The sequence below is a fragment of the Oncorhynchus tshawytscha genome, linkage group LG10 (assembly GCF_018296145.1).
Source record: "Oncorhynchus tshawytscha isolate Ot180627B linkage group LG10, Otsh_v2.0, whole genome shotgun sequence".
NCBI lineage: Eukaryota > Metazoa > Chordata > Actinopteri > Salmoniformes > Salmonidae > Oncorhynchus > Oncorhynchus tshawytscha.
In genome coordinates, this window is record NC_056438.1 from 49,451,029 (window position 1) to 49,474,965 (window position 23,937).

The following is a 23,937-nucleotide window of genomic DNA, read 5'->3' on the forward strand; positions in this document are numbered from 1 at the left end:
AGCGGTGAGAGTTTGGAGAAAACAATCCACCTGTGGTGTATTCATTACGTCTCGCAAATGAAACCGTTGACCGTTATAGAACCAAACGGAAGCAAACAGAGCAGAACAGAAACGGGGACGGTCCTACCTGAATTTAGCCAATATAAACTCTCGTTTTCGTTGCAAAACGTTTTCCGTTTGTAGTAGACGGTTTCTGTTGCAAAAATATACATATGTTTGGAGTAAATGGTTTCTGTTGCAATACGTTCTACAACAGACGAAACGTTTTGCAACAGAATCGGCGTAATGATTACACGCATGATTTTGTGCGTTCTATGAGCGGTGACGACACAAGTACGTCACTTTCTACCCAATGATGGCGACTGAACGATTTTACAGCACAAGAGGCTAGACCCGTGTTACCACAAAAACAATATTGTCAAAGTAACAACTAAAGGCGAAATAACAGTGTATTATAGTGACAACATAGTTAAGATAAAGGAGGAGAGGAGCATCATCTTGCAGTTATGTTTCGGGGTTGTCCCGCCAACGTTCTCCGACCATAATGTGAGACGGAGAAAAAGGGGATCTTGGACCGAGCACCACAGTCATAATCTGGATGACAAACATTGCTCAGTGGTGATTCTGTCACATCATCCACGCTGGCTTTATTTAAAAAAAGCTAGCTGTATGATATCCATTCACCACGAAGAAAGTCATCTGACAGCTAGTATTTCATCGTCGAAACCCCGGGAGGGGAACCGCTGAGGAAGGATGAAATTCACGGAGCACCTTTCGGCGCACATCACTCCTGAATGGAGAAAACAATACATCCAGTATGAGGTAAATAGCTAGCTAGCTAACGTTAGCGGTATTGCTTGTTGGCTTGCGCAGCTAGCTAAATTATGCTAGCTACAGTAGGTGCCCAAAAGGGGATTTTCTTAACGGAGCTTCGTTGTTTTATAGCCAACCCAACTAGTCATATCGGGTTAGCTTGCTAAATTATCTCGCTAACCACCTCGCCAGAATCGAAAATAGTTTCGGCTGAACCCTTGCCGACTAAACCCAACTCCACGATTTACGAAAAACGACTGATTTCAGCACCCAATGAACAGCCTGCAAATTACACAGAACAATGTCGTTTGTAAATTGCAGGCTATTTGGGTGCTGAAATCAGCAGTTTTGGATAAAAACTTCATTTAATGAGACATCGGAGCTCCAGTCCGCCCACACTAAATTAGTCGCCGCTCAACTCCATCGTAAATCGTGGTGTTGAGTTTAATCGACTAGGATTAGAGACTTCAGACGTTCAGGTTTCTGCACAGACGCTATGAATGCGTTAGTCTAGACCAGAGTGACCGGTTAAATTGTGTTTGAGAGCATTTTTAAACCCTCTAAATGGTTAAGAAATAATGTCATTGTTGCAATAGTTGGTGAGTGGGCTACATGTACTAAAATCTTAACTGCAATATGTAACTTTTTGGGCAACCGACGAAATTCACAGAAATGTGAATTATAAATGTCATTCTTATTGAAAGCAAATCTAAGAAGCGGTAGATGTGCGCTATTTCTATGCTTCCCTTCTTTAAATTTCGTTATAGCATCTTTTACTTTCGGTTTTGTACACCAGCTTCAAACAGCGGAAATTACAATTGAAAATATATTTCACAGGGTTTAGATCAGGGATCATCAACTAGAATCTGCCGTGGGACAATTTGTTATTCAGCGGATGGTAGGGGGGCCAGAACATAATCATTATTTTTTTGTTGTTGACTAAAACATAATTGTTTCAAACCTAGATTGCATTTGGTAACATTGTCCTGCATAGGGTGCTGTCTTTCGGATGGGATGTTAAAACGGGTGTCCTGACTCTCTGTGGTCAATCAAAATCCCATGGCGCTTATTGTAAGAGTAGGGGTGTTCACCCCTGTGTCATGGCTAAATTCCCAACCTGGTCACATTCTGTCATGGCCACCTAATCATCCCCCTCATTCCTAATTGGCATATATCACTCCTCACCTCTCCACCTAGTAGCTGATGTGTGGTGGGAGTTCTGGCACAAAAATGGTCGCCGTGCATCACTGAGGTGGGTGCTACATATTGATGGTGGATGAGGTGAGAACGTAAAGCACTTTGAGGACCGTCAGTTAGTAGAAAAGTGCTATATAAATCCAATCTATTATTTGTTTACAATCACCAATGCCTCTATTATGCATGGGAATACTTGGGAACAGTTTTCTAAAATTAAAATAGTTGATTTCCTGGTGTTTTTACAGTTCAGTTACAGTCCAACAATAAAAATGAACAAAAAAACCCTGTATTTGTCACACTGAACACATGTTTAGCAGATGTTATTGCGGGTGTAGCGAACTCGTGGCTTGGGGAACCCTGGTTTAGATTGCTTGTTTTGTCACATAAACTGAAATTAGGCGAACTATTCGAATTTTAACAACCAGGGAATGGCAGATTGATTTCTGCATATTGCACCTTTTTAAATTGACAAGTTGAATTACTTTGCCATATTAAATTATTGTATGTTGCATTAACTTCCCTAATGTGGACAGCTTGTGTTACTACCTTACACAAGCTTGTGTTTTCACCCCATAAAATTGATTTGAATTACACATCCTTTTTTTTTTTTTTTTTACCTCCGATTGGTGTAAAAATTAGTCATCACAATGACATGATTGATTGCTTAAAACAGATCAATATCTTTGGTTTTGCACCATTGATTTTGTCACATGCTGGGATGCACAGAACTTAGATTGAGGAATTAATCTCTGAAACGTTAAAACTATATGTAATTGAAAATATAATCTACGTAATCTCCCAAGTAATTATTTATCATGAGTGCAATAAACAATAACTGTTAATGCTGCATACTGCAAGAAAGGTTAAAATCTAACCTTTCTGGTTAAAATCTAACCTTTCTGGTTAAAACTGATAAATTGCTGAGGTGTAGTCACTTTTGAGGATACAAGCTCAAGTACACTACAAATATTTGATGTATTTCCTATTCAACAAAACTATGAATAAGGCTTAAAATTAATAATATAAAAAAAAAAAAAGTATAATCAATTTATGAAACGACTAACTATAAGATTTCGGAAAGTATTCAGACTAGAGGTCGACCGATTATGATCTTTCAACGCCGATACCGATTATTGGAGGACCAAAAAAGCCGATACCCATTAATCGGCCAATTTAAAATTAAAATAAAACATTTTTAAATTTGTAATAATGACAATTACAACAATACTGAATGAAATGAACACTTATTTTAACTTTATATAATACATCAGTAAAATCAATTTAGCCTCAAATAAATAATGAAACATGTTAATGCAAACCAAAGTGTTGGAGAAGAAAGTAAGTGCAATATGTGCTATGTAAGAAAGCTAACGTTTAAGTTCCTTGCTCAGAACATGAGAACATATGAAAGCTGGTGGTTCCTTTTAACATGAGTCTTCAATATTCCCAGGTAAGAAGTTTTTAGGTTGTACTTATTATAGGACTATTTCGCTCTATACCATTTGTATTTCATTAACCTTTGACTATTGGATGTTCTTATAGGCACTTTAGTATTGCCAGTGTGTAACAGTATAGCTTCCGTCCCTCTCCTCGCTCCTCTCTGGCCACCATCGAAACGCTATTAGTGCGCGCTAACTAGCTAGCCATTTCCCTTCGGTTACACCAGCCTCATCTCAGGAGTTGATAGGCTTGAAGTCATAAACAGCGCAATGCTTGATGCACAACGAAGAGCTGCTGGCAAAACTCACGAAAGTGCTGTTTGAATTCATGTTTACACGCCTGCTTCTGCCTACCACCGCGCAGTCAGATACTTAGATACGTGTATGCTTGTATGCTCAGTCACATTATATGCAACGCAGGACACGCTAGATAATATCATCAACCATGTGTAGTTAACTAGTGATTATGATTGATTGTTTTTTATAAGGTAAGTTTAATGCTAGCTAGCAACTTACCTTGGCTTACTGCATTTGCGTAACAGGCAGTTACCTTGTGAATTGCAACTAGAGAGAGACAGGTTGTTATTGCATTGGACTAGTTAACTGTAAGGTTGCAAGATTGGATCCCCCAAGCTGACAAGGTGCAAATCTGTCGTTCTGCCCCTGAACGAGGCAGTTAACCCACCGTTCCTAGGCCGTCATTGAAAATAAGAATGTGTTCTTAACTGACATGCCTAGTTAAATAAAGGGATAAAAAATATATTAAAAAATCGGCACCCAAAAATTTTGATTAATCGGCCGACCTCTAATTCAGACCCCTTGACTTTTTCCCACATTTTGTTTTTACGTTAGTCTTATTCTGGCTGAACCCTACATCACAGCTACTAACAAACTCAGTGCCTCTGTTCAATGGGGATGATTGAGAAGACCTGCAATCTATGGAACTGGTGTGGACTGCAGCAACATACTGTAGCTCTTCAATGAGCACCTGCATTTGGAGGGGACGACGGCTGCAGTCCTCAGTCAGACTGAGCCACAGCTGCTTCCAGTTCTAATCTACGCATTGCTGCTTCTTGCACTGATTTTTAAAAATAAAACATCTCTGTAAAGGGTCAGCTTGCAATCCCACAGTCTGCTGGACAGTGTGTGAACAAAATGGGTCCAGACCAGTGGTCCCTTAAGCATTTTTTTGTTATGAAATAAGCATACACACCAAATAGATTTATGGCATATTGATCCATGCAGGTGTGCTGGCCAGCATTCTTGTATGAAATATGGTCTAGTTATGTGTCCACCACACCCAGCCCCCACCCCCCACCCCTTTTTTTTCTCCCTCAGAAAATAGCACTTTCCATCTGCAGTACATATCATTTAATCATCTAACATCAGTGCTGCGGAGGTTTCCTTCGTGGGATTAGCCTACCGATTAGAGATTGGCAGGGCTGGAACAGACACTGAATGATGTCTCTGACTATTGCTGGGGTCAGTTCTTTACACAATGATGACACAATTTGTCTTTTCAGACTCCCGGCTGTTGGCTAGAGTTGCACAACACATAGGGACGAATTATCACTTGTGTAGTGGTTTTCAGAAGTGTATTCTGAGAATCTGCCTATTTATGAGAACCTGTTTGTTAGATTCTGCCTAGCTGTGTGTGTGTGTGTGTGTGTGTGTGTGTGGTTTGTTTGAGTGTGCACACACACAGTATGCATGTGTGTGAGTGCATGCATGTGCAGCTCTGAGAATATAGGTGTTGTATTTGTTCACTGATCTCTCTCTCTCTCAGGGCAAGAGGGAAGCTGGCCTCTGCACTCACCATTCTCTATGAGCAGAGCACTGTACTGCCTCTGAATTAGATTCAGCAGGGAAACGGGCTGAGGCTTAAAGCCGATTTATACCTGAAATGTGGTCGGAGGCTCTGTATGAAGAATGTGACGCAATTGCGGAGCCTCCGGTAGGACGCAGAGTCCAAATGGAGCTCTGTACCGCATGGCCGTCTGCCGCCCAGATTTTGTAACAACGTGGAGGGTTACATATAGCTCTGCATTGACATGATTGGTTAGGTAGGTGAGGGCGGGAGGTCCCGTATAAACAAACTCACTTTCTTGACAACTTCCTTCACAACAGCTCTGCGCTGCTCTGCGAAGCGCAAGAAGTATGAACGCTCGGACTTCTGCAGAGGCCGTGTCATCGTAGAATGCTGCACGGCAAATGCAGACGTCAGATTGACCCTGTGTGACTGTGTGCGCATTCATGTGTTTGCCTGCCATATTCATGTCTGTCTGTATTCATGTGTGTGTGTGTGACTGTGGTTACGGTTGTCATTGAGAATAACAACCAGTGCCAGTCTTAGTGCTGTCTGTGTGACCTCTGTTGTTGTCTACACTGCTGTATCTTTCGCTCTTGTGGAACGCTGGTGTCAGCCGATTTTTCTGGCTGCTGGCTGTCACCTGATGCGAGTTACGCCGAACCATTAAAGTCACAGTTTATGATTATCGCTGTTGTCATTGCAGAAAGCAAGGGTGGGTCGTATTCATTAGGGCAAAACGGTTTGCAACGGAAAACAAAAACAAGTTTCTTATTGGACCCGTTCAGGTAGTCCCTTCCTTTTTCAGTCAGTTTTTTTCTGTTCGATGAATATGACCCTGATTATGGTTTACATGCTCCTATTGGAGATGCAGTGGCTAACTCACCAGTAGTTAATAGTTTATAGACAACCTACACCTTCATCTTGGCTTGTGCGTCATAGAGTAGATGTAATCCTATTATAAATGTGACAACTTATATATATTTATTTGGGTTTCTTTTAGCTTAGTAGCCTATTAGGCAGACGAATGCAGTGGGATTGCAGACAGAGTCAGCGGTCAGTTGTAGTCAGAAGTCCCTCAACTTGACTGTTCATTCTAACCAGGCTCTGTCTCCTAGACTCCTCCTGGTGTAGCCAAATACACACACACCTCCACAGTCCACAATGCTTTGATTTTGGCTGGCCTTGTGTTGTTGTTTGGCCTGTATTACGGTCCATGCTGTGTGAGTACAGCCATATGCAAAGATACCACAGACCTGTGAAAGGGCAACAGGAGTACAGCGTCAGAGAATAGGGAGGATGGAGGGAGGTTGGGCTAAAGGGATAATCGCCTGCCTGTAGTGTTCTGCTTTCTTTAAGAAACTTACGCTTTAGCACCCGCTGATACACTTACTGCACAGACACAGGCTCAAGCAGGGGCAGTTGCCCTCTCTGTCACGTACACACCCACACACCGTGGGTAGTGTGGGAAAGTGTGGGCTTTCGCTACACTAGTAGCACGGCGCCCTGTCTTTTTAAGGCTACATGCTGAGCATCGCATGACAGTTGGGGAGCTTTGTAAGCAGACCACGTCATGCCATCGCTGCCTCTGTTGCTGTTATCATCCCTACCATCTGTGCCACAAACAATTAGCTGCTCAAGTCAAAATCTATCTGTTCCTCACAGTCACCATTTTAAAAGCGAACAACCCTAGGGAAACACTGGACTGCTAGTATGAAAGTAGTACAAAACAAGGGTAGAAAACGTCATGTGAAAAAGAGGAAGACACTTTCTCACGGTAAAGCCTAGGAGCTAAATGTCCCCGTGGTTTTACTTACTAGCACTGATTTTACCACAAAGTGGTCATCTTCAGGCCTTCCCGTGTGGTCAAAATGAATGTTTCTAATAAAACTACTGGAGCGTTCAACGGTGGACTGTTCCATTTTATATTAGCCCTCGCTCTCACAGGGACAGTCCTGTGGCCGTCTTCGTGGGGTGCAGAGCAGGGACCAGGCTCACGGCGGGGTCATATCACTGCCCTCAACTGGCTCAGCTACAGGGTAGAGTAAGAAAGGCACCGGGTCGCGTTCCAGCCCGCCGCACTGTGCAAATTGATCAGATCTCACAATGCCTTGAAGCGTTTTACATCTTCGGAACCACATTAATATGATGTAGGCTAGCAGTCTGATGATACGTACGGTCCGACTGTGTGGAGACGGGCTGGAACACAACCAACCCCTCGCAGACGACCACAGCTAAGATGGAGGACTACACAGATGGGCCCCTAGTCTTTTGGTTCTCACGCCGTCTCGCTATTGACTGTTTCTGAGATTCTATCTGATCTAGCCAAGTTCAAAGAGAATAGGTATAAACTAGTGCTTTTATTTATTAAGTCCTTTTATCCTCCATCTAGGTAGGGTAGACTCCTAAGGACACTATTTCTAATCGTGTCTAAAGGCTTGGCTTAAGGCAATGAAAGCTGACCCCAGGCTATTTGCCTAGGAGTAGCATTTATCTGGACACTTTTTAAAAGGCATGTCTTGGACTGAGGAACTGAGGATGATTGTTTTTGTAGCCTGATGGTGAAGCTGTTGTTCCAAGGAGTCACATGATGAGAGAAAAAAAAACAAGCATGTGAGAATGGATCTGCTTACATCATTGTTGTTGGGAACAGTGGGGGTTGGCAGTGTTGGACACACACACACACACACAAGTTGGATACGGTGACGGTATGGAACCCTGATAAAGAACCAGCAAACACTGAATGATTGGGAATGATTGATTTGTGATTCCCACTGTAAGATAATACACACACAGAAACTCCAAACACTCCCACACAACACAAGTATGCCAACGAACCCTAAGCGCAATGACTGATCCCAGGTCATGCACAAACAGCACCACATGCTCATCATCCACCATGGGCAGAAATAAAACAGGCAAGACTTGAAACTCCTGTTTGCACTTGTCCACGTCGGTACAACAACCAATAGGTTGTCTTCCAGTGAACTAGACTTCTTTCTCAATCCTTTGTCCATTTGTTCTCTTCATTCGCTGCTCTTGTTTGTAGATCTACTGAATCCACTCATTCAGCAGAGCATGAGTGACCTTGACCATGCGGCTCTATTGGCACCGAGGACTTGTATTGTCGTCTGTCTCACTGGCTTCTCCACAATAACGAGGGGCTTCTTGTTCTCTGCACTCTGGGACACACACACACACACACAGAGATGTAGAAAGACTGCAGTAGCTATCTGCTGCTGACTCTGTCTATTCTGAACCCATTGTCTGGACTCTGGCTAGGGGGCTAGGGCTTCGAAAAAGCGCCTTCTGTTCTGTGTGATTGGCTCCGTGATGCACCAGAATAACCTTGACTGTTTCCTTTGTCATCCTGATGCCAAGGAAAGCTGGGACAGAACACTTCCCCTTTTTCACCTTTCTTCTCTATTGTCAGATTTGCATGACCCGTTTTTATCACGCAGCTCGGCTGCTTCCGCTGGCTGGCTGGTTGGTTGTACTGTCTCTGGTCTCTCTCTCTGGTCTCCGTCTGTCTACCTCTGTGCCTGCCTGCCTGCCTGCTTACTTGCTCCTGGGCAGAAATTCTCTGGCTGTTTTAGCTAGTCAGCGGTGGAATAATCTGGTTGCCCATGTTAAGGAGCGGCAGCGTCATGAGTCATACTCTACAGCACATCACAGGGCTCTACGCTGAGCTTTTTTACAAGGAGGACGTGTGCGCCTAAGTAACAAACAAAAAAATGTAGGCGGACACAAAGACATTGAGGAGAATGAAAACTATGAGGTAATAATCCTTCATATTTCTAGGCGCACTGACTGGTGCTCCTAAATAAAAAACTCTGGGTCGCACAGCAAAACATTTAGGCGCATATGCGAGTAAAATAGTCACACTGTATCATGTGCTGTTATAACACATTGTGCTGTAGGCTTACATGTGTGCACCTAAAGTGCATCATTTAAAGGGTTTACATGTTGCAACATAAGTAATGTCGCCTCAAACAAAATGTCTGCAGTGCATTAGGCCTTTTTATGTGTCATCCGATTAGTTAGGTTAGTGATTATTATTTTATTTACCCCTTTCTTGATTTTATATTTCTGCTCTGCAGGCTTTCAAGGATATGCTGTATTCTGCCCAGGACCAGGCACCCTCTATCGAAGGTAAAATAAGCTCTGTGTGTGTGTGTGTGTGTGTGTGTGTGTGTGTGTGTGTGTGTGCAGTGTACGTGCATATTGCACACTATTAGGGCCCAACCCTGACCCCCACGTCCCCCCCCCAACACACCACAATTAGGTAGACAATGGCCTTTCAGTATCAAACTGCTGCAGATATCAATGCAAGAACAAAGTCAATCACCTGCATTTGATAGACCAGGAGAGAAAAGCGCTGGACAAAGTGGAAAATGGAGAGAAGGAAAGACAGAGCAGAGGAAGAGTGTTGAGCCAGGGAGAGGAAGAGTGTTGAGCCAGGGAGAGGAAGAGTGTTGAGCCAGGGAGAGGAAGAGTGTTGAGCCAGGGAGAGGAAGAGTGTTGAGCCAGGGAGAGGAAGAGTGTTGAGCCAGGGAGAGGAAGAGTGTTGAGCCAGGGAGAGGAAGAGTGTTGCGCCAGGGAGAGGAAGAGTGTTGCGCCAGGGAGAGGAAGAGTGTTGAGCCAGGGAGAGGAAGAGTGTTGAGCCAGGGAGAGGAAGAGTGTTGCGCCAGGGAGAGGAAGAGTGTTGAGCCAGGGAGAGGAAGAGTGTTGAGCCAGGGAGAGGAAGAGTGTTGCGCCAGGGAGAGGAAGAGTGTTGCGCCAGGGAGAGGAAGAGTGTTGCGCCAGGGAGAGGAAGAGTGTTGCGCCAGGGAGAGGAAGAGTGTTGCGCCAGGGAGAGGAAGAGTGTTGCGCCAGGGAGAGGAAGAGTGTTGAGCCAGGGAGAGGAAGAGTGTTGAGCCAGGGAGAGGAAGAGTGTTGCGCCAGGGAGAGGAAGAGTGTTGAGCCAGGGAGAGGAAGAGTGTTGCGCCAGGGAGAGGAAGAGTGTTGCGCCAGGGAGAGGAAGAGTGTTGAGCCAGGGAGAGGAAGAGTGTTGCGCCAGGGAGAGGAAGAGTGTTGCGCCAGGGAGAGGAAGAGTGTTGCGCCAGGGAGAGGAAGAGTGTTGCGCCAGGGAGAGGAAGAGTGTTGCGCCAGGGAGAGGAAGAGTGTTGCGCCAGGGAGAGGAAGAAAAGTGCACAATAAGCAAACTTCATCCCTCAAATACCCCTCTTTCTTTAAACGAAGCTTCTGTCCATCAGTCTTTGGTCTAACAGCAAGGAGAATGACAGAATGCTTTGCTCCAGACTTTTTCTATTGTCGCTGGCGTCATCATAGCGGTCCTCAGTTTATTGGACGGCTAATCCATTTCTACAGCGTGATTCTCAGTGCAACGCGTCATGGTCCTTTGTTAAGAGTTCCCTGTGGTGCCTGCGTGGCATTGTGAGCTTGAAGTCTTAATCCAGCTTGTTACGTTTGACCAGGCCACAGAGGCTACTTTGTTCCACTCGCCTGTCAACACCTTTTGTAGGAGCCTGAGGTCTGTAACACAGTCAAAGCTGGAGGGAACTGCAGTACACACATGTAGGTGGAGGATTGTATAGTGTCGCTGATTTAGGGTGAAAAGAGTTGGTATCGATCAACCCTGAGATGTGCCTGAAGTTAGAGGCGTTAGGCGAGTCAAAGCTTGAGGGGACCCGAGAAGGCATGTAGGTTGAGTATTGTACAGTGTAGCTTCTTTCAAGGGATAGAAATGGTTTGCTATCAGAACGCGTGCATGTCTGTGTGTTAGACCTGGGTTCAAATACAATTTGAAATCATTTCAAATACTTTAACCACCTACCGTGGGATTAAAATTGATTTAATTGTATTTTTTTAAATCAATGATCTACACAAAATACTCTAAGTGGAATAATAACTAACTCCTATAGGTCTAAGCCCTTGGTTTGCGATATCTACTAAGCGAACATATATTTTAAAATGGTCATACCATGGATCATTTAGCAATTTGATTTTGAATTTTAGGAACCGTGTAGGTATATTTAAGCAATCGGGCCCGAGGAGGTGTGGTACATGGCCAACATACCACTGTTAAGTCCTGTTCTTATGTACGACGCAACGCGGAGTGCCTGGACACAGCCCTTAGCCGTGGTATATTGGCCATATACTGCAACCCCCCCCTAGGAGCCTTATTGCTATTATAAACTGGTTACCAATGTGTTGTCATACCTGTGGTATACAGTCTGATATACCATGGCTTTCAGCCAATCAGATTTCAGGGCTCAAACCACCCAGTTTATAATAAAAAGTATATATTATTATTTATTTTTTATATTGATTTTGGCCTTTACTGCTATAGCCCGTAGAAACACATTCAATAACACATTCATAAAATGGCAAAACAGAGTAAAAAAATTAATCCTAAGGAATAAGGTTGACGTGTCCGTCCTATATCTAGGCGATATAAGTAAATTTAGGAATTATTTGTTAGACCCATATTTAGTCACTTTGGTTATGGCACTGTTGCACCCTATTCACGTTGTGTGATCTTTTTTTTTTTATAAGGCCCGGCACTGGGTTAGCTTCCTGGCAACTCCCCTAAAGCTTGTGTGCGTCAGAGCTAAACGTCCGTGAGAGTCTTACCTGTCCATGTTGCTGACTTATTCCTTTTGTAGCTCAAACGGTTCAGTCTGGACAGTCGGTTTTGTGAGAAGACATCTTGGAAATTAGGACCTGGGCGTCAATGTTCAGATGACTGCCGTAAAGCCTGTGGATGTCGTAGAGCAAAACAAACAACACCTCCGTGAGCGTGTCCTTTCACACGCCCCCAGGTTATGGAATTGGCGCAAGCTTTATAAGAATCAGCAGAAAGAGAGGATTGAGCTGTCGCCACTGATGGTTTCTGACTTCTAAACTTGAAATATTGTTAATAATCAGGTATCCTATGGAAAGGGAGAATTGGCCACAGCCTGGTTGTTACACCAGAAGTTATTGGTTATGTATATGGTGGAGTCAATTAAGGTTGGATATGAGCCAGGGGCTTGGAATGTTACTGTGTGAGGGAAAGGCAATCACATGCTTGCGGTCACTGATAGTGTGGAGAGCTGTGGATTAGTGAGGAATGGGGGCTGAGGTCAGGTCAGGTCATATGACGGGAGAAAGAAGGAACAGTTTATTAGCCGCATCACTTAGCTTCCTGCCTAGCAATAAAGATGTCATGTTTAGAGGGAAGGAGGAGATTTCACCTGAATTGGGGTATATATACTTGTGCTGGTGGGAACATGTCTTTGTCTGTTCAGCTGTCTGAGCCAGTGGGTGAATACACTTGATTTGAGCTTTTATAGTTGTCCGCCAGGTTCTAAATAAGAGGGTAAAAATGAACACCACTTAAAGAAACTCTGTCTCTAGCATAAAACACACAGGGCTATTCAATATTCAAAGTGACGTCAGGTCAAATTACTCTAGGGGTGTTTTAACGGGTAAGTCTCCCCTTTGCGCAAGGGGAGTGTACAATATTTTGCCATTATCCTTTTTAAAGCTCTTCAAGCTATGTCAAATCGGTTGTTGATCATTGCTAGACAGCCATTTTCAAGTCTTGCCATAGATTTTCAAGTTGATTTAAGTCAAAACTGTAACTAGGCCACTCAGGAACATTCAGTCTGCTTTCCAACAGACACTGGGAGACGGCAGGACAATAACCTAAAACACCAGGCCAAATCTACACTGGAGTGGCTTACCAAGACAACATTGAGTCTTGGTAAGCCACTCCAGTGTAGATTTGGCCTGGTGTTATAGGTTATTGTCCTGCCGTCTCCCAGTGTCTGTTGGAAAGCAGACTGAATCAGGTTGTCCTCTAGGATTGGCTCTATTCAGTTTCTTTTATCCTGAAAAGCTCCCCAGGCCTTATCGATGACAAGCATACATATAACATGATTCAGCCATCACCATGCTTGAAAATATGAAGTATTTGGAATGTGATGTGTTGGATTTTCCCCAAACGTAATGCTTTGTATTCAGGACAAAGCTGCCGTTTTACTTTAGTGCCTTATTGCAAACAGGATGCATGTTTTGGAATATTTTAGGTTAGTACTATTATGGAGTAACTACAATGTTGTTGATCCATCCACAGTTTTCTCCCATCACAGCTTTTTTTTTTTTTTTACCTTGTCAGCTCGGGGATTCTATCTTGCAACTTTTTGGTTACTAGTCCAATGCTCTAACCACTAGGCTACCTGCCACCCCAGGTAAACTCTGTAACTGATTTAAAATCACCATGGCCTCATGGTGAAATCCCTGAGTGGTTTCCTTCCTCTCCAGCAACTGAGTTAGGAAGACGTCTGTATCTTTGTAGTGACTGGGTGTATTGATACACCATCCAAAGCATAATTAATAACTTTACCATGCTCAAAGGGATGTATAAAAAGGTAGGTGGGTGCCATTAGGTAGGTGCCCTTTGCACGGAATTGGAAAACCTCAATGGTCTTTGTGGTTGGATATGTGCTTAAAAGTCACTACTCGACTACTCGAGGGACCTTACAATTATCTGTATGTGTGGGGTCTAGAGATGGGTTAGTCATTAAAAGAAATCATGTTAACCACTAATATTGCACACAGTCCATCCAACCTATTATATGACTTGTTAAGCATTTTTACTCCTGAACTTTGTTATGGTCTAAAAGGGTTGAATACTTATTGACTCAAGACATTTCAGCTTTTAATGTTTGATTAAACATTTCTTAAAAACATAATTCCACTTTGACATCATGGGGTATTGTGTCGATCAGTGACACAATCTTATTTCAGGCTGTAACACAACAACATGTGGAAAAGGTCAAGGGGGTTGAATACGTTCTGAGGACACTGTATATCCCTGGGTTTCTTCGGCGCAAAAACAAACACGGATTCCTGTGTTCATCTGAGGTCATAGTTCAACATCACTGATAGGATTGGAGCGAGCCGATCTCTGGGTCTGTAGGTGCGGTTGCTATGGCTGGATAGTGGACACATGGCCTGGAGTGTTGCCCAAGTTGAAACTCGACTCATCAGTGCGTCGGCAAAAAAGTATTGGGACACTGTTATGCTCCCAGTGTGTTTACTGTAATAGCAATGTAGTAACCAACCGGTGTTACATAACCAAGAAGACACTGCAGTTTCGCACACTGTGAAACTACCCAACCAAGAGTTTTTGATTTTTGTTAATACCCTTAGCTCTTTGTTCAGTAGGCCTACCCTTTCCAATCTCTCAACTGCAGACTGCAGTCGTCTTTGTTTTCATCGCTATGATGCACCGTAGATGCGTTCACTACATGAATTAGGCCGAAAGGCATAGTTTTTTTTCTTCTTCTTCCAATCAACAGATGATAATAGAACTATGAGTGAATGTATTGTTGTGATCGCTGCAGCTGTTTGTCAGTGTGTTGTGTGAGTGTGTCAGAGAGAAAGGGAGCGAGGATGCGACCTACCCACGTGTGGTAAATGACAGTTATGAATGGCTGTTGCTTATGAATATGTGTGTGGGTGTGTGTTGATTATCTCGGCTGCTGTTTTTGTGCCATTACGTGTGTGTGCCAGAACTGGGTGTAAATAGCTGTTATTTGCCATGGCAGACTAACGATAATCACAGGCCCATTTTAGGCTAAATTGAATGTAATTGAAAAGTTAATGATGGTCCTTGAAAACAGCTGAGGTTTGCAGACTTGTGAGGTTGGTTTCGCCCGTTAATTTTCACACACAGACATCATGATGTCACTTCACCAGCACGCTCACAAGTCTGACTTCACTGCCACCACCATCTTACCCACCGTGTCGAAATTGTTTTAAGGGTCTTTCTTCAACCAAATAGGCCAACAATGTGTGCCTAGTGCTCAGGCTCTCCTGTGATTTGGCAGTGTGTCACCCAGCTGTGTATAGATTGGTTGGTGTGTATCTCCAATCTTGTCAGCCCTCCTCAGGGCCCAGACGGCCTCAGTGACCCAGTTCTGTAGAGGTATATAGAGTTACCCAAACCAGTTATACAGGGACTGGCTACCAGTACTACAGTGGCTGTTACCATGCCCTGGGGCAGTTGATAACCTTAATCAACCCGGGAGTTCAACTTCTTACACTATACACTGAGTGTTCAAAACATTATGTACCCCATGTTCTTTCCACGACAGACTGACCAGGTGAAAGTTATGATCCCTTATTGATGTCACTTGTTGAATCCACTTCAAACAGTGTAGATGAAGGGGGGGAGACAGGTGAAATAACGGTTTTTTGATTGTTTATGTTTGCCATTCAGAGGGTGAATGTGCAAGACAAAATATTGAAGTGCCTTTGAACGGGGTATGGTAGTAGGTGCCAGGCGCACCAGTTTGTGTCAAGAACTGCAACGCTGCTGGGTTTTTCCCCACACTTAACAATTTCCTCGTGTGTATCAAGAATGATCCACTACCCAAAGGACATCGAGACAACTTGACACAACTGTGGGAAGCATTGGCTGTTCAGAGGGCAAAGGGGGGGGCAACACAATATTAGGAAGGTGTTCTTAATGTTTTGTACACTTTGTACATTGAACTTGATTAACATCACACCAGAGAAGGGTTTTATTGGGTGATATATAGCAGAGGCAGCCCATATCCTATTGAGGGGTTCATAGCAATTCAATAATATTAAGATCCCGTTGGTATTCAAGCAACATCTTCTGCCCCTTTGTGCAATTGCTATATATATATATATATGGCCTAAGACGAAGGAAAAACAAGAAAAGGGACATTGAGGAAAAACTCAATTTAGTCCATGATTCAGCCATAGTCAGGATCCCTGTCTGAGATAAAATAGCATATCTTTTAATAAAATGAGCTCTATTTAATCTGCAGACTCACAACAACCCCTCTTGGATAGTCCCCACTCAGATTTGGTCATCATGTGTCACTGTATATTGAAACTGGAGTCATAACACACACAAGAAAGAAGTTAAGAAATTAAAATCATGTCATTACCCATCTACGTAAAATGTATTTCTCCCTACAAAACTTTGAACTTGTTTTTGTCATCTGCTAGATTTAGCGAACTGAGACATCACTGAAGCTTAGAGGACAGTAGGGGAAAGCACTGTGAAGATCCTTTCTATAAAAAAATCTCTCAAAATGTTTACATTTCTCTACGACCTTTTGACTGAAGACACGTGCAAAACATAGAGACCCTGAAAGGCCAGTAAAAGGGATATTTGGAGACTTTCCCGCCAACGGCACTGCCACAGGCTAACATCCTGTTCAGCATACAGTTCTACGGGGAGTGTTCTGAGTTGTATCTTTCAGCTATTAAATCCATTCACTCATCCATCATTCTCCCCATCCTCTCTTCCTCCAGTGGATTCAGACTCTAACGATGACCTCTTTCTCTCTCTCTCTCATAGCATTTTTGTTGTTGTTGCAGACCAGTGCAGGGATTTTTCTGCGTAGAAAATCCTTGGACGGGCTGCCCAGGGACTGGCCAGAATTCAGCTGCTCTGACTGACTGACCTTTTATCTAAGCCCCATTTTGATCCAGAAAAAAACCTTCCAGTGATTTATCTTTTGCTGCATATGTCTGAATGCATGTGTCCTTGCGTGTGTAATGTATTCATGATAGACTCGTTCTGCAGAAAGCGGAAGGATGAGCGTTTTTGTTATGAATCATCGTTTCTCATCTAAGGCAAAAGGCGATTAGGGCAATGAATCCTTTCCTCTCAGATCCTCCTAGCCTATTACATCTCTAGTTCATTTCAGCATCTTTGGTCCTACAAAATATATGAGATTATGTACCATAGTTTCAAAAACCGATTTCAGGAATCCAAGTCATTGAGAATGTAATACATGGGTCACCATTTTCCTTAACTCCAGTGGGGGGCCACAGTGTGTGCCAGTTTGTAATCTATCCAAGCACAAATGCACCTGATAAAAACGTACATGGAACCCTACATGAGCACGTAAGAGGAAGGTAGACTCCTTGAAATATCCCTGACACCCACCCAGTCTTTTCCAGACCACAGTCTGGTTGTTCTGACTCAGATAGTGCTCAGACACTGAGTCAGACGCACCTGTCTGGACTACCCATAGCTCTACTGTAAGTGAACCTAATACTGTAACACTGGGAATTACTCGGAACTAACCTGCTGCCCTCTCGCCAACGGTTCCTCCTGCTGGCCTTCTGAGGTATTACAGGAGTGTGGCAGCACTGTATCGAGGCACATACTAAACTTTAAATTACTTTAGACCAGGGACCCCCCTCTCAGTCAAACCGGCAGCCCAGGGAGCCCCATCATACATTAGCAAAAAATACAGATTAACATGTCTTATCATCAGGTGAATGAAAAATGGCAAGGAGAAGGAATTTTCATTGTAAAAATGAATAGCTTTGGTAGATCGTTTTTCATTATTTTGACCTCCCCACAATGTTGTTGAAGTAGAAGTGTAAACTCTAACATAGCCTATTAGGTAGAAGGGTAACTCTAAAACACATTTTGGATAAGAGCAGCTGTTTAGCTGGTTAAACAAAGGTTAGTCATGTGATGGCAAATATTAATGTCCATGTCAAGAAAGTTTACCAGCAGCAATATCACAATAGTAGCCTGTTCGCCTTTTCAGATATTCCAGATAGTGAAATTGGATCGTTCCGTGAATTCGATGCCTTTTGAGATGTGTGACAGTGAAAAATTTGATTTCAACAAATGTTTACATTCTGTCATTTAAGAGCACATGTTCAACTTTAATAAAATGCGTGTTCCCATCGAGGTGAAATACTATAAGTACCAAATAAAGTAAGAGGGTTCAAGATTTAACCTTACATCAGCCATAAATCCCCTTGTGACAGGGGAAATGGAAGCTTGTGTGCAACAGGGAGGGGCAGTTGAATGCAAGCTAAACATAAAAAAATGTCTAGTCTGTTTACCTATAGGTCAAATCAAATTTTATTTGTCACATACACATATATGGTTAGCAGATGTTAATGCGAGTGTAGCGAAATGCTTGTGCTTCTAGTTCCGACCATGCAGTAATCTTAACAATTTCACAACAACTACCTTATACACAAGTGTAAAGGAATGAATAAGAATATGTACATAAAAATATATGAATGAGTGTTGGCCGAACAGCATAGGCAAGATGCAGTAGATGGTATAGAGTACAGTATATACATATGAGATGAGTAATGTAGGGTATGTAAACATTATATAAAGTGGCACTGTTTTTTAAAGTGGCTAGTGATACATTTATTACATCAATTTTTCCATTCTTAAAGTGGCTAGAGTTGAGTCAGTATGTTGGCAGCAGCCACTCAATGTTAGTGATGGCTGTTTAACAGTCTGATGGCCTTGCGATAGAAACTGTTTTTCAGTCACTCGGTCGCCGCTTTGATGCACCTGTACTGACCTCGCCTTCTGGATGATAGCGGGGTGAACAGGCAGTGGCTCGGGTGGTTGTTGTCCTTGATGATCTTTTTGGCCTTTCTGTGACATCGGGTGGTGTAGGTGTCCTGGAGGGCAGGTAGTTTGCCCCCGGTGATGCGTTGTGCAGAGCCTTACGGTTATGGGCGGAGCAGTTGCCGTACCAGGCAGTGATACAGCCCGCCAGGATGCTCTCGATTGTGCATCTGTAAAAGTTTGTGTGTTCTTGGTGACAAGACAAATTTTTCCAGCCTCCTGAGGTTGAAGAGGCGCTGCTGCCTTCCTACAAGTCAGAGGTTGCACGGAGGGCATGTCAAAATGCCGAATTTTGGCAATTTAGTCAATCTTTATTCATATAAAACAAAAATCTGATTTATTGAATTCTCATGTGGTCTATATTAAAGGGCACTTCATGGAATATAACCGGCTTTTAAAATTCAATATTGGTGCACAATTTATACTTAAAATATCAAAGGGATGCAAAAGACCCTCATTTCCTGGAACCAGCCAGTCAATATTAGGAGTTGAGAAATAAAGTTGACGTCATTAGATAGAAGATTTTCTACTGTAGGTATGTCATTCAATACCTCCAGACCCCCGGTTGAATACCCCTGCTTTAGACCAGTGTTCCTAAAAAGCTGATATGTGTGCAGGCTTCAGTGTCAAGTGTAACACTATTTTAAACACCTGATTCAACTAATCCATAATATGAAGTCGGACGTTTTCAGTGCTAAGCTGGGACAAAAGCCTGCACACACTGCAGGGCATCCAGGAGGACCAGAAGTAAAGACCACATTGTACATGTCCATCATATATTTTCTTCCCGTAGAAATTGGACACGTTTTGTCTCTAGCAGCAGTCTAGTGTTCTACCACTGCTGTGTTCTCTCTGTATGAAAATATTAGCCTTCTGTGAAACACTAGCTCTCTTCATTCAAAACATTGCAAAACTGCTTTTCACCTCTACCAAAACATTCTCACCCTCTACTGTGTGTGAACTCTCAAACATGGCCAGCTGTTCTACATTCTAAAAGACCTCTGCGGCTCTCAGCATTATGAACGGACTAGAGCTGCTGTCTGTTGTCATAACACTGTCAATGTCATCTCCACCATGTCATGCCACCTGAATGTGCTGAATAAGCTAACTTCGAGAGGTTAAGTAATGACAGCGTAATGTATGTACGGAAACCTTGCTCTCTACGGAGTCTCACAATAACAATCTTAGGACAGCCTCTGCCAATGCAGACTTAGGGTAGGCAAGACACTAATATCATCAAAATCAATATATCATAACATGTTTTTGGGCTAGTTCATTAGTTCTGACCTGATTTAAGTAGAATCCTGAAATATAATGTAAAAGGTACAGTTTATATTACTAAAACATAAGTTGAAAATTATACTGTTGCTGCTTCCTGTTGTCATGGATTTGGAATTATAGCTGTGTCTAAACACTGTTTTTAAATGTCAATTCATAATCAATATGCTGCAATAAGTTGTGATCTGTTGAAGACCGAAGACAAAAATTACACACACGTCACACTTGTGTTCAGATTACTGTATTTTGCAAAATTAGTACCTTTTTAAAAACTGCTCACGCACCAATATTTACCAATCGGTCACTCTAGACTGAAATTGATTAACTTGTTCTACTGTAATCAATAGAACGTGCAAATGAATCACTCGCATCGATATTGTATTAAAATCAATGGAACTGGGACAGATATACAGCAACTTTTTGACTGGATAATTTCAGCGAATTGCCTCTCCACACGTAGTTCTAAATAGTGACGGGTTGCTTTCGTTTCACTGATGACTGTCAAATCCGTGTATTAGTTTGTGGCCAGCGACTTTTATACAGAGAGCGTCCCGAATTGTCTGTGATATTTTTAAGTTTGAAAATGACAATGGCGCTAAGTCCTGCGATGGACAGACTCGTATGACAAAATCAACAGTACCTAACCAAATATATTAATCTGATTCAAGCAATCCATTTAAGTGTTGGTGTGATGACTATACACTTTTTGTAATAACATCTCCAATCTGAGGTAAAACGGATGTTTAATTCCACTACATTTTGCAGTGAAAATGCAAGCTTGTGTAATGTTTTGTCCACCATATGGCAATGAGTGTAATTTAATATAATTCATTATTTCCATATTTTTATTTGACCTTTTTATTTAACCAGGCAAGTCAGTTGAGCAAATTCTTATTTACAATAACGGCCTAGGAACAGTGGGTTAACTGCCTTGTCCAGGGGCAGAATGACAGATTTTTACCTTGTCAGCTTGGGGATTCGATCTAGCAAACTTTTGGTTACTAGTCCAATGCTCTAACCACTAGGCTACCCTGCCGCCCCAATATATGATGATAGTGAATGTAGCATATTCACACACGTTTACAATAATGACATCCATTTCTTTCTACTTTATCCATGGAGAGAGTTTAGAAAAATCTCCTGAGCACAATTTTAACAAGGCGTTCTAGACTAGAGCATCCATAGGGTCTGTGCAGCAGGATGAACGTTTGACGTCCCTACTTAAGACTCCAGTCGTTTCACATGTCTTGATGTATTCCCTTCTAAACAAGCTTTCTAAGTTGACTAGATAGTTAAATATGGGCTGCTAGTGTTTAAATGCATCAAATAATGTGAAATGACTGGGTTGAGGCTATCTTTGGCGAAAGGACCACTGCTCAATATCACAGGTGGCATAAAATAGCAAGGTCTCAGACATTTGCAAATATCAGCTTGTCTGGAAAAGAGAGAAGATGAATAACACCTCATTTTTGCCTTGTGCTTCAAATCTTCTCCTGTCTTTCCAGTCACCGACGAGGACACGGTCAAGAGGTACTACGCCAAGTTTGAGGAGAAGTTCTTTCAGACGTGTGAGAAGGAGCTGGCCAAAATCAACACATTCTACTCTGGTAACTGTGCATGTTGCTCGATTTCATGCACCTGATATAACCAAACCACAGTTTGTTTCTCTACTTAGCTAGCCTATTTCGATGATTGTACAAAAAACCAACAGCACATTCACATTGCATTACTAGCAAACAGTCACATTCTCCTCCACAGGTCTAGGCCACTAATAGCCCATCTGGTCAGAAGACAAACATGAATCCCTTAGGGACTGAATCTTCCTGCCAAAGACCAATAGTTAGGCAACAGAGACTGAATCAGACTGCCTCTCTCTTACACAATCTCCCTGTCTCTCTTACTCAATCTCCCTCTCTCTCCCCTTCTTCCCATGACCCTTCCTCCCTCTCTCGTCTATCTCCCGCTCTTCTTTCCTCCCCCCTCTCCCTCTCTCAGAAAAGCTAGCAGAGGCCCAGCGCCGTTTCGCCACGCTGCAGAATGAGCTGCAGTCTTCACTGGATGCCCAGCGGGAGAGCAGCATGCAGGGCCTCCGTCGCCGCCGCAAGGCCGTCTTCCACCTGTCCCAGCAGGAGCGCTGCAAACACCGCAACATCAAAGACCTGCAACTGGCCTTCTCAGAGTTCTACCTCAGTCTCATCCTGTTGCAGAACTACCAGGTTAGTAGACACTGCCCCTTGGACACTGCCCCTTGGACACTGCCCCTTGGACACTGCCCCTTGGACACTGCCCCTTGGACACTGCCCCTTGGACACTGCCCCTTGGACACTGCCCCTTAGACACTGCCCCTTAGACACTGCCCCTTAGACACTGCCCCTTAGACACTGCCCCTTAGACACTGCCCCTTAGACACTGCCCCTTAGACACTGCCCCTTAGACACTGCCCCTTAGACACTGCCCCTTAGACACTGCCCCTTAGACACTGCCCCTTAGACACTGCCCCTTAGACACTGCCCCATCCTGCTGCATAACTACAAAGTTAGACCCTTGGGCGGTATCCAGATTTTCATATTGTAAAACCGTGCTTCACTCATCCTGGAATTTACGGTATTACCGGCATAGCACACAAGGGGGTGCTAAAAACACAAGAAAAGCCCATTGGGCATCTATTACCAGAATACTAACAAAAGTAGCACAAACTATTAGTGAAATCACATAGACGCTGTTAGCTAAATGCTAACTTGCGAAAACGAACAAACTAATTGCAAAGACGGTCAAATCCAGCCCATAAAGCTATACAAGCATAGCTAGTAGCTACCAAATGTAACTTTCGGTGAGTGTGGACATTTACAAGCGAATGTGAACGAGAGAAATTGTGCAAATGAGCCAAGTTGTGATGCATGCTTTTCTGAAGGAAGAGCAGCATGTGTACATGGAGCAGAGGGGAGAAGAAGGGAGGAGACAAAAAAAACGCTAGTAGGAAGCACAGGGAAAAAATGGCAGATGTACAGAACTCATCCAGAGCTTTTTGGCTTCTGGCAGAAAGCCATTATAAGATTATTATAACATTTAGTAGTGAATTGAATTGTAACTTCATCACCTCATGTGCGCTGCACAACAGAGACTCATCGATAGTTCGACTGCTATGGACTCACCAGCTCTCGCTTTCTCCCATTGTGCTATTTACAAACAAACATGTGACTGGCATAACTGTTCTGGGGAACTACAGTAAGCTTCATAATGTAAGATCATGTGAAACAGGTGATATGAAGCACTCAATCTGCTTTATCTCCTAACGTATTGCACACGTTGACACCAGGTAGCTACAAATAGTCCAACATATTAAAAAAAACGTAAAGGAAATAGTTTTGACGGTATCGAAAAACAATCCTGTGGCTTTTTCCAAATACCCCTGGTATATAGTATAGTATACCAACCAATCCTAGTAGACACTACCCCTAGATACTACCCCCCTATACACTATTTCTGGATACTACCTCAGCCTCATCCTGCTGCAGAACTACCAAGTTAGGTACCAGCTCCTAATCACCAAAGTCTAGACACTACCGCAAACCCTAACCTTGTTGTCCTGTGTCACCTTCTGATCCATTGCAACAAGTTTTTGTCATAAAAATTCTCCGGGAGACTCCTATTAGAATCCTTCAAATGTTTATCCTCTCCCCAGAATCTGAACTTCACAGGTTTCCGTAAGATCTTGAAGAAGCATGATAAGATCCTGGAGACGTCACGGGGAGCCGACTGGCGCGTGGCCCACGTGGAGGTGGCCCCCTTCTACACCTGCAAGAAGATTACCCAGCTCATCTCTGAGACTGAGGTACTGGATTGGACAGCCATTTTGTTCCCCCCTCTTATCAATGAAAAGCATTGGCTAGCAGTAATGTACCATAATAATTTCAGTTTTATTCGCTATCATCTTGTCTTGAACTTTTAGCTGTGACAATCTCTTCCTTTCT

The 23,937-nt window shown here is 43.1% G+C and overlaps 1 protein-coding gene across 2 annotated transcripts in view; it reads left to right on the forward strand.

The window, feature by feature from the left end:
- Positions 1-329: 329 nt before the first annotated feature.
- The window catches only part of LOC112260384 (xenotropic and polytropic retrovirus receptor 1 homolog), a 32,918-nt gene continuing 9,310 nt past the window's right edge, over positions 330-23,937 (forward strand). Inside the window, exons 1-5 of one of the 2 annotated variants that reach the window (XM_024435434.2) lie at positions 330-822; positions 9,357-9,408; positions 21,472-21,573; positions 21,962-22,182; positions 23,649-23,798. In XM_024435434.2, the coding sequence (XP_024291202.1) occupies positions 754-822; positions 9,357-9,408; positions 21,472-21,573; positions 21,962-22,182; positions 23,649-23,798 (594 nt within the window). In that variant the 5' untranslated portion in view covers positions 330-753. The remainder of the gene's footprint in view (positions 823-9,356; positions 9,409-21,471; positions 21,574-21,961; positions 22,183-23,648; positions 23,799-23,937) is intronic. The other variant, XM_042328667.1, reaches the window with a different exon arrangement.